At 40.6% G+C, this 16749-nt stretch overlaps 1 protein-coding gene across 2 annotated transcripts in view; it reads right to left on the bottom strand.

Moving 5' to 3' along the window:
* Nucleotides 1-6800: 6800 nt before the first annotated feature.
* Nucleotides 6801-16749, bottom strand: part of LOC126045912 (ubiquinol-cytochrome-c reductase complex assembly factor 1) — a 49983-nt gene continuing 40034 nt past the window's right edge. The window contains exons 7-9 of one of the 2 annotated variants that reach the window (XM_049817596.1): nucleotides 12682-12759; nucleotides 11119-11232; nucleotides 6801-8435 (exon numbers count right to left, since the gene is read on the bottom strand). In XM_049817596.1, the coding sequence (XP_049673553.1) occupies nucleotides 8301-8435; nucleotides 11119-11232; nucleotides 12682-12759 (327 nt within the window). In that variant the 3' untranslated portion in view covers nucleotides 6801-8300. The remainder of the gene's footprint in view (nucleotides 8436-11118; nucleotides 11233-12681; nucleotides 12760-16749) is intronic. The other variant, XM_049817595.1, reaches the window with a different exon arrangement.

Genomic DNA, 16749 nt, shown 5'->3' with positions numbered 1-16749 from the left:
CTTCTCCTTAGCATTTCCTGGGAGCTTGGGCTCTGCCTGCTAGGCTGGCACCCGGCAGAGAAGCCAAAACACCATCTCTTTTGGTATCACAGGGTCACAGTGTTTGAATGAAGCACAACTGGAATCTTAGCACAGCTCATGTCATTAGATACCACAGGTTACAAGAGCAATAGCTCTTGTGGTCTTTTAGCATCTCCCTGGAAATCCTTCAAGGAAGGGACATTCAAACTTAGGAGCCTGGTGCTATGTGAATGATGATACTGTCCACACGCTGTGTATTTTGGGATTAGTTAACTCCAGCTTCCCAAAAACATCACAGAGCTATTTTTGGAGAAACAATACAGGCAGACATTAATATGTGATTTAAAAAGCTGTGTTAGGAATGCACCACCCAGAACACAATGGAGTAGATGAAAAATTGTGCACGAGGCACACAGGAGCCCCGACACTGCAATGCCGACCCCCTCCACCCCATTCAGCTCACTTACCCTGGAGCTACTGAACTCCACAGAGACTAAGCAGAAAATGAATAACTGGCTGGATAGTTGATCTCATCAGCTAGCCTTTTATCTACAAGTTACAAAACCCCTGTAGATTAAATTCATCCAGGCTAAATGGTCTAAAAGCTCAATGTCTGCTTTCTAATAATCACCAGGCTACAGTCAATGGAGAGAGACAGCCATGCCTAAGTGTGAACAGCACATTCATACACTAAGTTCTAAGCCAGCTGAGATGAATCATGTCCCCAAGGGTCTATCTCTCTCCAAGGACTACAGCTGGAATGGGATGATTAGTTTAGATTAAGCTGTCTAGTCTTTAGATCCCTTAAGTCAGAATGAACTCTTACCAGGACTGTGCAAACTATAAGAACAGAAGCAAAGGTATATTTAATCAGAAAATTTAAGTTGCCTACCAGAGCTGTGCTGCAATGCAGCAAGCAGGTGCAGAGTTAGCAGCCATAGACAACAGATATGGGACAAAATTAAAATAAAGCTGGTGGCATAGAAGTGTTACAGGTTGTCCTGGTTTCAGCTGGGATAGAGTTAATTGTCTTCCTAGTAGCTGGTACAGTGCTATGTTTCGAGTTCAGTATGTGAAGAATGTTGATAACACTGATGTTTTCAGTTGTTGCTAAATAATGTTTAGTCTAAAGTCAAGGATTTTTTCAGCCTCTCATGCCCAGCCAGTGAGAAAGCTGGAGGGGCACAAGAAGCTGGCACAGGACAGAGCCAGGACAGCTGACCCAAACTGGCCAACACAGTATTCCATACCATGTGACATCCCATCTCGTATAGGAACTGGGGGAGAGGGGGCAGGGACTAACTGGCTGTCGGTCAGCGGGTGGCGAGCTATTGCACTGCGCATCATTTGTACATTCCAATCCTTTTATTACTACTGTTGTCATTTTATTAGTGTTATCATTATTAGTTTCTTCTTTTCTGTTCTATTAAACTGTTCTTATCTCAACCCACGAGTTTTACTTCTTTTCCTGATTTCCTCCCCCATCCCACTGGGTGGAGGGGAGCGAGTGAGTGGCTGCGTGGTGCTTAGTTGCTGGCTGGGGTTAAACCACGACACGGGTGTAAATAAGTGTTAGAGCAGCTTAAAGAATAACATTTACTTAAAATGTGAAGTGAAAAGCCAAACACAAGGTAAGGAAGTTTGGAGAAAAAAACCAAAGGGAAGGGGCTATAACATGTTGGGCCTTTTTCTGAAGCTGCTTTGCCAGGGTGGTAATGTCACCTTGGTGATAACATAAAAGAAGGGTAACATCAGCCTTCCTAAAGAGCTGAAGAGAGCATGAATTTTAAAAAAGTCATCGAATGTGTGTTTTCTGCTAGATAAACAACAGCTGCTGATTCTGTAAAGGGATTTCTACTGTCTCCAGCTGGTGTTTGGTAACAATCTACTCTTCCTCCAGTAATTTCTCATGGACCTCAGCACATGAAAGCACATACAATGTAAACATCTCCAGCCAAGCTTGTCAGGCTGGGCTTCTTCAATTTTGGTGGGGAGAGGCAGAGATTTCTCGGGAGTCAGTTACCTCACCCTGCAGCAGAGGTCAGATGAAATGTGCCATGAAAGTGCTTATCTCTCTCCACTGAGCAGGAGAGCTCCGGCTGCCAGTCAGTGACAGAGATTTACCATGCAGACATCTAAAATTAAATGAGAGGTATCCTGTCCCTGCTGTCTGGTGAAGAGATAAATGTCTATAACTCGCGCTCAACAGACTGATTGGCCAACATAGGACATGGGAATCACATGAGGAGAGACAGCTTTGCACACACTCAGCTGAAGGAGGGCACTGGACACCAGTTACCAGCTATAGGCCAAATGATCCAACTGCTAGTGATGGCAGGGAAGATAGACAACCCTACCTCCTCTGCTGGCTCCCTGCTCAGTGATGTGCCCAGCATATAGGTTCTTTCCAGTTGCTGCTCTGAGATCCCTACCACCCGTGTGCCATGTAGGGAAGCCAATGTGTGGCCATGGAGTCGCTCTGGTGGCCCTTCGAGGTCCAGCCCTGAGCTGCTCAGGGTGCCGATTCACAGCTGTCATGAGAAGGACCACAGTGTGCCTCTTCCCTAAGGCTGCTGCCCTGTATTTAATGTGTGACAAAGCACTTTCAGACACCTCTTCCTTCTCCCCTTCCAAAGGAAATACACAGAAACAGAATTGGGCATTGTAACATCAATGGGTCTAGTTACCAGCAGGAAGAGGGTATGAAGGGAAGGATGTGGGACAATGAGCAAATCCTCCTAAGATGCCTGGCTTTGGCAGGATGTGGAGCAGCCCAGAAGGCTGGCAGGTGGGATGAGGAACAGATGAGCCCAGCTCATTCTTTTAGTCAGTGACATAATCATTAATGAAGGCTTTGCATGTGCAAGACTCCTTGCTTACTAAATAAGCATGAAGCAGCTCTTACCTCCTGGAGAGCTGCAGTAGCACGCCAACACCAACAGGATCCAGTCTCAGCAACACGTTGCAGGGTCCTCCTATGTGAACATATCTGGACAAGACAGTAAGAATAGGACAGTAGACGTTTCTGGTTCCTGCACTTGCATGCAGGAAATTGTTTACACTAGTCTGCCCCAGGTCCCTCAAGCAGCTCTGTTGCCGCTTGATCTAAACTCCCTGGCTGCTCCCAGCACAACACATCTGGAGCAGCCACTGCAACACAACAGCAGAAGGTGGAATCATGCTCATGTGAGCTCCTGCTCCGCATTCCCAGTGGAAGGATGAGGCCCAAACGTCTCTTCTGTCCCACAAATGAGCAGAGCAAGCTGTTAAGCAGGTTGAATGACTGTAAGCAAAACAAGTACTCCCTCAACGTGTTCAGCAACTTCAGGAAGAACACATGTACGATGCATAGGACAGCCCTAAACACCTGAAGAAAGGGCAGTGGTAAAAAGAGCTCACCAGAGGAGTCTGGGAAAGATCATAAGACTATTAATACGCAACTGGCCCGTCATAGTGCAGGAGGCCAGGCAGCTCACAGCACCAGTGGGTGATACTCCCTTTGCAGGCAGAGAATTGGATACTTCACAAGCACAGCACAATTGTCTAAGCCACAGAGCCTACCACCCACTCATGTTGAGCCTCAGGGTCTTTCCTGGGTCCTTGCCAACTTTCTCAGGCTCCTCTGCCCTCTCCTTGACTTCTCAGACCTTCAGGAAAAGACAAGACAGCGCTGAGGGCCAGGTTGTGCAAACACAATATCCCCAAAAGATGGAGATATTGCTCCCTAAAGCATGCTGCAGAGTGGTAGAAGTACCATCACCCAGAGTGCTGGAAGAGGTGTTAATCTAGCCTTGGGACACTAAAGGCCCAGTCAAGCCTGATGCAGCACTGTTCAGCAGAAAGAACAGGGCACAGGTTTATCACAGTTTCTTGTAGAGAAAAGAGCAAAAAAAGTCTTGATTAGAGTTTATTATACAAGAAGACAACAGAGATCAGACAAAGCGGGGCAAATATAAAGATGAAGATGGGGACGGCAGGAGCCTATATAGGGGCATGTCTACTAAGAAATTAGCTGCTACCAGCATCACCCAAAAAACCCCATGTACTAGACAAAGACCACAACCAAACATCTGCACTGGGGCCTGAGAAGCTGGAGAACACCACAACAGATGACTGCTGTATTTGTGGCACAAGTCTATTAGCAGAAGAGTTAGAAAGACACTCAGTAATTTCTAGGTATTAACGTAAACATTTACGACTTCCAACACTGGTATTTCCATCTTCCTGGAAGAAAGCACACACAGTCCAATTTTGGAGCTCAAGACGGAGGGGATCAGCAAGCTTCTCCAAATGCTCAAGCAGTACTTCAGCACATCTCTGGAACACAAAAAACCTTTGCTACATGCTCAGGATTAAACTGGTCCCACAGAAAGGCTACAAGTAGACTGTACCAGATCTATGAAGATTTGCTTTCTGAAGGAGGACCTCATCTGCAGGGTTTTGGAAGTAGGACAGTGTGGAAAAATACGAGAGTGGGTCACAGGGTAGAGTATGGCTCTAACTGCTCCTCAAATTGGTGTCATGCAGTGGCATGCATCACAGAGACCATGCTTGCAGAACCAGTCACCATCGCCTCCCAGCTGATGCTTACCCTCCCATGGCTTTGCTAGTCTTCATCTACTCTACATTCATCTAATTTAAAGCTTTGGTGGAAAAATTTGCTCTTATTCAGTCTCCAGTTTCTGCTTACCGTATTTGCCAAGCCAAAGGCAGAGTAAGTGAGACAGGTCAGTGGTTAAGGCCAACTGCTATGTCAGGAGCAGCAATTCTGACCCAAGGGCTTGGTGTGGCAGAAGCATGACTAAAAACTTCACTTTGTGGAAGGTGAGGATAGGAGTCAGAAATCTGGGAAGTGGTAATTGCACTTTAAACAGGGCTTAGGCACATGGACAGTACAGGAAATGTGGAGATCATCAAGGATGCCTGTGCTCTTAGCACTTTAGCTGTTTAAAGAAGCAGAAGAAAACTGTTAGATATAAATACCAAAAGGCAGTGCGAACACAGAAGCTGAGATGACATGGAATAACATTTAACCACCTAAAATACAGAGCAGGCATGGAAGGGTATCAGATGACTCCCGCCCCCATCCAAAATGTCTCAGAATATCAGTCTGAAGCAAGAGACTACCCAAGTTTGACCCTGTGGGCAAAACATGCACCTACTCTCACACTGGTGCAAAGCAGCAGAGAAGGAAGGGAAGACATTGAGCACTGGCCCTTCTTTTCTGCTCACAGAAACAAGAAAGTCAAGATCTAGCTGAAATGAGTGCTTCCTAGAAGCTCATGTCTCTTGATTGTAAGACAACTGGGAAAGTTGGTGGAACAAGGTCTTTGGAATAAGTGATGTCCAAATTCCATATTTGAGATAGGAGATCAGGTTGGACCATATAGTGCCCAACACGGCTCCTTACAGAAGAAATGTACATGCATATACTCACTTAAAATACAGTAAGTGTCGCCAAGCTCATGCTCTGAGACCACTTTAAAAAAAACCCCAGAAGCATAAACAAAGAACTGTCCATAAGCAAAATACCTTCAATCATTTCCTCTGCAAAACCTCAAAAATGGAAAAAAATGGGCTTTACAATATTTGGTTAAAAAACCCATGTTCTGCTGCACTTGAAGCAGTACCGTACATAGGAATCACTTTTAACTGCTAATCATTGCTGCTGTAATGCTTGCAAGGTGCAGATTTTGCTACTGGAAATGTATTCTCTCTCAAGGACTCTAAATTCTGGTTGTAAAGATATCTTATATACAAGGTATTGGCAATAGCATGTTTCTAGCCTATAGGCATGCACCTCTCAAGAGTAAGAGGGGTCATATTCCACATCCAAATCCTGTCTCCAGGTAACTAACTAATAGCTGGGAAGCAAAGTCTTCTCTTGTCCTACATAGCCTCCAGTGTATTTTTCCTCTCTAACAGATTACCCTTTTAATTCATAGACAGTTTCTGCCTTATTCTCTCAACAGGCCCCACACACTTCTGTCCAAAACACACCCTGACTGCTGGCTCAGCTCTGTAACAGCAGGGTGGTTGAAGGCCTTTTATGGAACAAGCAGAGAGCCATGATTATAGGTCTTTATTCTCATATTAATAAAAAGTGCAAAAGCAGATGCCAATGACCACAATCTGGCACCATGATTTCTGGAGCCTCCTGCCCATAAACATAGGAAAGGTTTCAGTTTTGACCACATGGCTCTCCCATATTCAGAGTACAAAAGGCATTGTCACCTCCCAGACTAAGGGTCCCATGAATTCTACTAGCTTTACAGCTTCACAGCATCAGCACCACAGACACTACACAATCTCTGACCTGTGTACAGCACCAGGTTGCATGGTGGTGTACTCCCAGTCCTGTGTTCCCATGGCATAGGTAACATGAATCCAGGTTTAAATTACATAGGAGGAAAGGGGTTAAAGTTTAAATGACTGTTTTGTATATGAATTAATGTATGTAACTTTGAGCCAAAATATCTACCATTAATTTTTCCACCTATTTCAGGAGCAGTAAGATACACAAAGTAAAGTTTATTTTGGTACTTGGTATACTTCACTCTCATTAAAAATAAATTAATCAGCAAATTCCTACACAGCTCAGCCTTCTTTTATGTAAATACAACCCAGCTGTAATGAATTACAAGGTGTTATTATCTCACACACACTGTATAATACTTCACACATAAGAGGTTTCTCTGCTTAGCTCAGCTTTCAACAAAAGCATCTTAAATAAACTGCAAGCAAGTTGTTTGGTCTGTAATGTTTTCACAGAGAAGGGATACACCTCACACATAGAGGGTTTCTTTACATGACTCATTTTATAACAAGTTAAACTGAGGAAGTTCGCCTTGGAAAAAAAACAACAAAATGCCTTTTTTATACACAGAAGGTTCCCTAAGAGAAGATTAAAAAAAAATAAAAAAAAAATAGCAAGCCAGTGTTTGGGAGCCTATATTCTGCATCCCACTACAGAGAAGGGATGTCAAATATTCCCCAAAACACGCAATATAAAGAAAGCAACTTCAAAGGCAAGAATAGTCACAGCCAGGCACAGTCACACTTTCACCAGATTAAGGATTCACAATTTAAGGATTAATTTCACAAATTAAGGATTATTGCCTTTGACTTTTGTTTAACAGTTTCATTAGGAGTAAGTCCTGACATTATTTTTATCACAAGCACGCATGGCACAGAAAACACATACACATCAATTTTAGCCAGACTGACATTTATTATTGACTAGGATTTTAGACAGGAGAGAAATGAAAACTATTCTTGTCACTGACCTGGAAATAGCCTGGTGAACCATCCACCTACACAGTACACCTCAGCCTCAGCTGATTTAATCAGTGGAGCTCTTGCTCCCATAATTACTATGTTAGCATATGTGTTTGCCTGCACAAGCACATAAAGTTTTCACTGGGGTTGACAGGTCTTGTTAAAAAGCCCTGGACCACTGCTTTGGGGGATGAAGGATAGCATAGTCCTGTCCCATTAAGAGCCATGGACAGAAAGAGGGATGTTCTTTTCATACAGAAATTCTTAGATCACAAGAGTATGAAATATCAGCAAGGCAGACCTAAAGACCAAATACTCTGAGGCAGCTTTTAGTGACAGCCTACCAAAGTTTTGGACTTTATTCTCATTTAGATGGATAGAGTCATAGAGGATTACTGGGGACTGTGCATTATTCTTTGCATCATCCCATCCTTGTGCAACAGAGCAGAGTTCCTAAAAAGGATTTTCACGGAAAACCCTTCAAAATTTGTTAAAGCAATTCTTAACTCCACTAAAGCTAAAATGGACCATTCCATCTTGATATCAGGCTTTTAAAATACATTAACATCTAATATGCAAAGCTCAGATTTGCATTCTCAACCAGTCAGTGAGCAGAGGAACACCATTGTGTCTCCGTGTAGCAGCTCTCCAAATGAAGCAAAGGACAGAAATGTCTTCTTGAGATAACTCTAAGTCATGGTAAAATATCTTGTTTCCTAAAGACAGAAGGCAGGTCTTTCAATTTGTCAGCAAGGATCACTCAGTGCCATAAAAAGGCCAGAGGTTCTCAAACCAGCTAGCATTTATTTGCGGGTGAATATTCAGAAAAGTATGGCTGTTCAGTTTGCTACTGAGGCACCACAGACAGCATGTCTAATTAAATATTTTCTTTTCAACAGCAGATTTTCCTTCCTGACCCCACAGACTCAGCTCAGTTCAATTTCAGGCAAGCTTCCCAAGCTGATCTGACAAATTGATAGAAATGTCAGGCGTTGGCATTCTCAGAGTCCTTCATCATTGTAAACAGGGGAAAGGGGCTTGAGGATGCTGCGGGCATTGCTCTCCACAAGTGGCCGCCAGCTCACCTCGCCCGTCAGCAGCAGGTCCTCCCCGCTCAGCGCGTCCAGGTGCTGCACCTGCAAGGACAGGATGTTAGTGCAAGGTGTCCCATCACCCATCCAAGTTCCTCAAGAGCTATGTTGCTTTCCAGAAAGAAAGCAGAATAGAGAGATTTTAGCATACTTTGCCATTTGTGTGAGGTAGAACTAAAAAGATAATTTACAACTGCTTAAGCTTCATGGAAAGGCTAGGAGATAAGTATCTGCAGATCCACTGGAGTTAACTGCTTAAGGTTTTCTACTAACACCTTAGCTAACGCTTCTTCTGAAAGTTTGGCAACAGGACAAAGAAGAGCCATGCAAAGCTAACATGAGTCATTTTATCTTCCCAGTAGTTAATTCAGGTGACACACTGTTAGTACCATCATCTCCATGGAGTGCTCTCATAAAAGTGATTTCACACAGACCAAGGCTTTTCGCTATAGAAAAAAAGCCTGACCAGCAGGGAACACCTGAGTTTTATAATATAAAAGCACATGAGCTGGAGCAGATGAACATGGAATGAACACTCATTCTTGCAATACAAGAAATATTTGGGATCAAATGAAATTTTAAGGTGCAACATAAGCAAAATAAAAAACCCTCATCACACAATTTGGAGTTAAAAAAAAAAAAAGTCCATCAAGGGTCAGTAAAAGACAAAAACACCACCTCTGGCTCAGGAAGTCTGTGAACAGATTGCTAGGGGAGTTGACCAGGGAAATAGTACACATGCTTGCCCCGTTACTATATTCTTCTCTGGTATCCACTAATAGCCACTGTTAAAGACAGGATCAGCAAGAAATTGTGGGAAAGACCTTGTACACAATGCTCACTGGAAACAAAAGATAATTTCACAAGGAGTTTCTCAACAGAGTAAGGAATACACCAATGGTCACAGAGGGTCAGACCAAAGAACCACCTAAGCACAATAACCTGTTTCTGACAATCATCAGCAGCAGATTCCCCAGGAGGAGTTAAGTACAATGCATGCATACAATGTTATTGTCCTTGTTTATTTTCCTGCCCTCTCAAAATTTGTTAGTTCGGGAATTTTGAGCCTGAAGCGGTTGTTGTGGATTTAATAGCCCTGGACACATTTCTCTTCCATAAACCTTGCCAGTGGCTTTGGAACTCACATGCAATTGTGGCAAACCAAACAACCTATGGCAACATTATGTCCCCACGCTCTTTTATCAATGAGCAGCCTTTCCTTGCTCGCCTTTCATATGCCTTCAAGATTTCTCAGAGTTGTCTCATATTCTTTTCTCAGCTGTTTTTCAGGCAGGGGATCCCACTCATTGCTATTAAAGGAGTTGTTTCATGTCATCCTTACCGCTCTTCTCTGAGCCTTCTTCAGTTTGGTTTTTATCTTTCTTGATGGTTGCAACTCAAACCATACACATTTTTCAAGATCACAAGGGTACCATGGATTTAAAACGTGGCATGACAACACTATTTTATTATCTATTCCTTCCCTGGTAGTTCTGAGCATTTGTTTTTCTTTTTTTTAAACACTAGAGTGCTGAGCTGACATTTTGATAATACAATTATAATCTCAAGGACTCATTCCTGTGTGGTAACAGACACTTTAGAGCTCATCAATATACATGTAAAGCTGGGACCATTTTTCTGAAGTGCACCACTTTAGAGTTGTCTGCAGGAATAACCTGTCTTCACAGAAGCTGTGCTGATTCTTCCCCTATGTGCCCCATTTATCTGTGTGATCACTGTTTCCCTATTCAACTGCTGATAGCTTCTGTCCTATCCTTTGCTTGAATACATAGAAGTGCAACAAATTCCCCACCTGGCAGCAAATTGTCCCAAATAACGTATTTTTTGTATGTGTTTGCTCCCTGTCAATCTTCCGTTTTAAATTTTCCTACAACCTCACTGATGTTAAACATCAGCAACCTTAAGCATTAAATTGTCTGACCCCCCTGAGAAGCCTTCTATCATTCCAAAAGCGTCCTCAGTCCCTTACAAAGTTGAGCCCTTCCCATACCATTTTCTCAGACACACACTGAAATACTGTCTCTACAAATCTCTATCTGGTCTTGAATATAGCGTTGGAAACATTACAGAGAATGCTGTTGTGGAGGTTCTGGTCTTCAGTTCCTTGTCCAACAGCCTACACTCTTCCTCCAGAACCTCTCTAACCCCTTTTCTGCCTTTGGTACCCACCTGGACTATATCCTACCAAGATTTCCTAGAAAACTGGTTCACAAACCCCCTAAGGGTTGAGAGGACAAACACTATTTGGCATTGTTTCCTCCAGGTAATAACTGAAACAGAAATAATTCTGGAAAACAAAACCTTTTACTTCTTTCCCACAAAGGTCATCAGAGGACTTTCAAGCTCTGCATGCTGTTTCATTATGAAGAGGATCCCAACTCCGCAACATCAATTATAATTCTACAACAAGTTGCAGCCCATTTCTGACACATTTTGTCAAGCCCCTCCATAGCATAGGTCCAGAAAAAGATGAGCAGGATTGCGTTCAATGTTCTGTGAATTTCTCTGCAGCCATTTTTCATCAAACTACAATAAATATCAGCCAGTTTTTATGTTTTTACCTTTTTCTCCTTAGAAATAATAACTGAATATAAAAATCAGTTATATTTATGAGAACTGAGCTACATAGTACGCAAGCAATAAAAATAAATATTTAATATTCTAAACAAGAGAATGAAGAGAAGCCACACTATGAGCTGTAACATACCTGTTTACGCACATATTCTACAAGTAACTCCAGATGTCGAGGGTCCTCACAGTTCCTGTTAAAAAGGTTTCTCCAAAGAGCTGCTGCCAGGACATGATCATCAGACAAAATTCCCTAAAGGAAGTATAAAGGGAGATTAAAAACTGCATGTGAAGAGGGTCTGAACACAAGACAACCACATTACTCTACTTGGCAACTGACAATATTAGCTGTCTCAAAGTCCACAGCTGCTATGGACTGTACATATGAAAAGGCATCAACATCACATCATCACTCTTTCCCAGAACAGAAAAACAAATCTGGTCTTAAATTAATTTACAGAACAGCTTGTAACAAATATTCTAGCAAGTTAATTTTGAAAAAAAAAAAAAAATGGGTCAGGGTATTCCTAATGTAGGAGCCAATAATTGCATTTCTATGTCACGAAATCTTTACCATAAAAATTTTGGCCTTACAGAGAAGACAGCACCACCTCACAGAATTGTGGGAAGCCCATGACACTTGGAAAAGAAAAATTAAAGTATATTTAATACAATGTTGCAGAAATGTAGTGAGGACTTTGCTATTTTGCTTTGCTTTTTCTATTTTTCATTCTAAATGAAAAAGAGAACTCATCATCAAGAACTATCTAGATTTTTCCAGTTAAATCTAATACTAAATTTGGCTTATATAAGAATCACATCCATGAGTGCTTTTCATCTAAATTCTCTCCCACTTTTATTGTCTTTTTAGATTATGTGGTGTTAACACCATAGTCTCATAACTCCTGCCTTCTGCTGACACATTTGCCAAAGGCAAGAGAGGACTTCAAAATATTCGGTTACAAATAAAAAAGGTCCACATTTGTTTTTAATTTAACTAGACATATTGTCTCTAAAAAGAGTGTCAACAGAAAGAGAAGAAAAAAAACCAGACACAGGCAGACACATCCTGGCTATACTTAAAACTAGACTAAAGACTTGCATGCATAACACTGTTCACAAGTCTATGAAGTTTACATTTACAAGATATTAATAATGCAAATCACCGTAAAAAAATAGTATCACCATGTGAATAAGAAGAGCATCTGAAGAGGAACACCCACTAGAGGGAAAAAAACAACTGCTAAAAGAGATAACGTAGCTGTATTTTCTTCTTGAAAGTCCTGCAGACACTTGTGCACAGTGGTGCTTTTGCATCCCCATATTATTAAATATTTCCTATAAATAGCCTTTCACATAGACTCACTATAAATACTCTCTTTGCTTTCAAAGTATAGAGGAGTACAATGGGATTCAGAGGGAGGATTTACTGATAGTCAAGCAGTGACAGTGAAGATGTACAAAGAACATCCCTCCTTCCATGTTCCATGGTTTAAATCAATATGCTGTGTGCTTTCTTTTTTCTTAAAAGCACTTTAATTCAAGGCATAAGATGATTGCAATAACTAAGAAGCCTGCTTCCATAATGTAACATTTCTCCAAAGATATGTACAACAAATGCTTTATCCATCTGGAGTACTCTGTGTTCATGAATTAGATGGTCTACTTGTTCTTGCACATTCCCTGAAAAAATCCATCTTACCTCATCATATCCAAATAGAGCTGCATAGAAATTTTCTACCATACTTCTCAGATCTTCCTTTAGAACAACAGAATTAATCTGAAAAATAAACCAGAAAACCATCTGTATAGGCTCTGAAGAGGAGGTGATGAGAAAATATTATCAGTTTCACTCAGAGTAGGCAAAGAAGAAACAGTGCCTTGACCCACATAGGTTAGGACTTGGCTGTAAGTAACCATGTCAGTGCAGTCAAACATTTTAAACCAACACGCAATACAGTTCCATTCATTCTGTTCACAAATGAAAGTCACTGTTACTCAGAATACATGAATGGCAGAAAAATCCACCCAACAGCGCTGACATATAGCTACAAGAGTAGAGAAAAAATGCAGCTGGGGAAAGAGTGCAGGCCAGGCTGTCCTTTCAGTGGCAGCATAGGCTAAGATAATGAAGACTCCTCTGTATTTTAACTATTAAGCAGGTTTTCCAGACCTTGATTCATTTACTCAGGTTTTTCAGAAACTCAGAGGTTTTTCAACTTTTTTTCTAAAGTGTGGACTCCAGAGCCAGACTTGCTATTACAATAAAAGTAATGTAATGCTAAAGACACAGGCACCATCCCTACCACTACTCCTTAATTACTTGTCAATATTGACTTTCTCATTCAGGAATCACATGAATTCTGTTTCTACAGCATCGCACTAGATGCTGAGACTTACTAGTTTTTGACTATGACTACATTTCTTTCAGAGTTTGTGATGATCCAGCTATTTCCCCCTATGCTGTAAGTGTGACTCAGTCCAAGTTCCACACCAACTCTTAACTAAATTTAACAGTTGCTTAAATATTTGCTGTTTGGCCTAAGCCACTCATTGGCTTGCAGAACTGACCCCATATGAGCTTAAGACAGAACCAAAAGACATCAACTGCTAGGTCCAGAGTAATGGCTGAAATACCTTATGTGCATCTCCCTCATATAAACTGTCTATTCCTTTTGCCTGTACTTTTTACTTCTATCAACAAAATTATTTAATGAACAGTTCCTCTCCTGAGGGCTAAGCTACACTTCAATTAGTAAAGCTTCTTCTTTGTATTGACTCTCATGATAGATCTAAGAGATACTAAGCATTTATTTTCTACAGATCTTGCATACAACATAAGTATAAATGACAAGAATAATTATCTTCATACCTGCATACTAGCAGAACACTTATGTATGAGACTGCAACTTGGAGACCGGTTTTACAAAAAAAGAAATTGCAAACAGGAATATAGGGTAGGACATCAGTTCTGCTACAGAATAAGCACTGCTGTCTTTGATGTACAGCTTATCACACTTATGACTGTGTGAACCACATGTCCTAAATACTGTCTTACTATCCTTAAGAGTACTCACCTTGGTAATTACGCAACAGCTTTTCTATCAAAATATGAATTCATTTTTGCCACGCTAGCAAATCTCCAGTTCAAATAGTCTTCCATTAAACCACTATCTTTTTTCATCTGTTGTTTTTTATAGAAATGCATATAGTGCAAACACAAGGAAAATTGCTTTTATGTCAGTTACTCATATTTTTCCATTAATATAAACTATTAAATTTCATGCAGATATTTTATAGGCTATCAAGATTTGGAGACTGGTTATTACTGAATGTTTAAAAAAAGAACTAAACATAAGAAATCAGAGGGTTAAATGATGACTGCAACTTCTGTAATGACTTAATTAAATTTTTATTGAGTACATAAACTATGATGTCATTTCTACCCAACCACGCTCAAACTTTCTATGCATGTCAGAGATCGTGGTTTTTCTCAATAGAACATACTTCTAAATAAGCTGCACTTCTACAGCTTTAATAAGGGGGAGCAGGTCTCATGTAACACACTCAATAAATTATCCTTCCATTTTAAACAAACAAATTCCATGAGTTATTATATATTTGCCACGCACTTTTTATGACATAATAAAAATGTTACCTCAAGGATTACTTAACACATACTACAAATGTTACAGCAGGCAACTGCAAGGGGCAAAGAAAACAAATAGTCCCATTACAGAGACAAGTCCTGGACTATACATCCCTAGGGAAGCAGCTTTCTATACTAAAAACAAAGAGCAGCAGCTTTAAGTTAGCAAGAAATAGATTGATGAAGGAGATAACCAAGTTAAACAAACATGGCAATAAATACATCTTAAAAGACAAACAGTTTAAAATATAAAATATGACATTGGGGATGGAGCAGTATCTTAGGTGATAAAATTACATTTAAAGGAATATTGCAGTTTCTGAAGAATACAACCAGCACTGGTTAAGTACGAACATTGTAGGAAAAAATCCTTCTTTATAAAACAAGAAAAATGAGTAAATCGAAATCAGCATTTGTTGGAAACTCTTCCTCTTTTTAAGCTTGTACACGTTCTTACCACTGGCAAGTTTCATGATCTGGTTGGTCATGATTCTGCTGACTCTTCCACAGTTTGTTATTAAGAAGAAAAACTGCTAGACAATTCCAAGTGAGTAATTGCTAATAACAAGAAAAAAATTAGTAACATCTGGAGCTCTTCTAGGGACTTAGCTCCTTTGCCTTCTTTGGAACAACCCATTGCAGAGCTGTCACCAGGACAAATGTAGATACTATCACCTAAGTTGACACACAGAACTATCTTAGTTCAAGACAAGGAATGCATTTTTGGTACATCTCTCACATTTAAAAGACACTTAAAAAAAGGAAATGTACAGCTAACCCATCTTCCTACTACATGTCACAACTTTTTATTGAAAGACTCCACGATCCCACATTCTGCCTGCAAGATAACTACAGCATACAACTACTGCATTTTCATTATTATATTGCAGTAAGAAACCTTATCTTCAGCTTCAGTGATTTCAATATGCATCATTCAACAGCCAACTGGTGAGGCTTACTGCTGTATCAGACAATTTACAATATCAAGTCTCAGTTAAGGTTTTGTATTCTAACAAATTTTCTAGGAAAGTAAGAGCACACTGCTTTATTGTATATGCTGGACATGTATAAAAATATCTTATGTATGGGCACAGTTTTTAAAATGAAAGCTGCTATAGGATTAGTCGATATTAATGCCTTTTGTTGGATCAAGAGCATTCTTTCGTAATGAATCTCCACCTCCTCCCCACTTACCATGCTTTGCTTTACACTGCAGAGAAGTCTCAGCATGCACAAACTGGAAAATGTGGTCTAATGCACTCTACCTGCTAAGAGGCATTCAGCCCATGGGATCAGCTGAGAACCAGTGCAAGGTAAAAATCATCCCCATGGAGCAGGGATGCTGGATCGTCAACTGTTTCACTCAACAAATGTGTTCCTGTCAGACCACACTACATGTTAGCAAAGACATAACTGTGATGTCCATGGGCTACACTGTTTGAAAGCACTTTAACAGGAGTTTCTTTCTGTTACGGCTTTTGCCAGCATGTGTTGCACCCTTAAGCTACTTTAACACATTAATCCATCCATAGACTATAAAGCCAGAAGGGACACTTCTAACTGCACCTTGTACAAGCGCTAGTCATTGAATTTCATGCAGCAATTCCTCTCTTTAGACCATAAGTTATGGTTGAACTAGATTTTTTTATGAAGAGATTTCAGCCAGAAGAAATCATTAGATCATAGAACCTGACCCTCTGCATATCACAGACCATTACATTTCACTGAGTTCCCTCTGTACTAAGCTCAGTAAGTTGTGTTTGGCTAAAGCATATCACCCTCACAGTTGAACATGTGTATCTCATTTCATATTTGAATTTTCTGGCTTGAGTTTCCACCCCCTCATTCTCATTATACCATTCCTGGTAGAATAAAAAGGCTCTTCTGTACAATGTATTTGCTCCTCTACCTGTACATAGTATATGTGTCAGCATAGTCATCTTTTCAAACTAAGATTAGTCTCTTCAAGGTAATGTTTACACTAGGTGCACTGACATACTACATAATAAGCACACTCCTGAAGTGGTCCAAGTTGTAATAGCAAAGTAGTGTTATATGCTGATACAGGAAAAAATTAATCCATCTCTTACACAGGTATGAGTACACTTCTGTTATGATTGA

This window comes from Accipiter gentilis, chromosome 14 (assembly GCF_929443795.1).
Source record: "Accipiter gentilis chromosome 14, bAccGen1.1, whole genome shotgun sequence".
In the NCBI taxonomy this organism is placed as follows: domain Eukaryota; kingdom Metazoa; phylum Chordata; class Aves; order Accipitriformes; family Accipitridae; genus Astur; species Astur gentilis.
The sequence above is the reverse complement of the archived record's forward strand: the minus strand, read 5'-3'. Positions and strand labels throughout refer to the sequence as shown.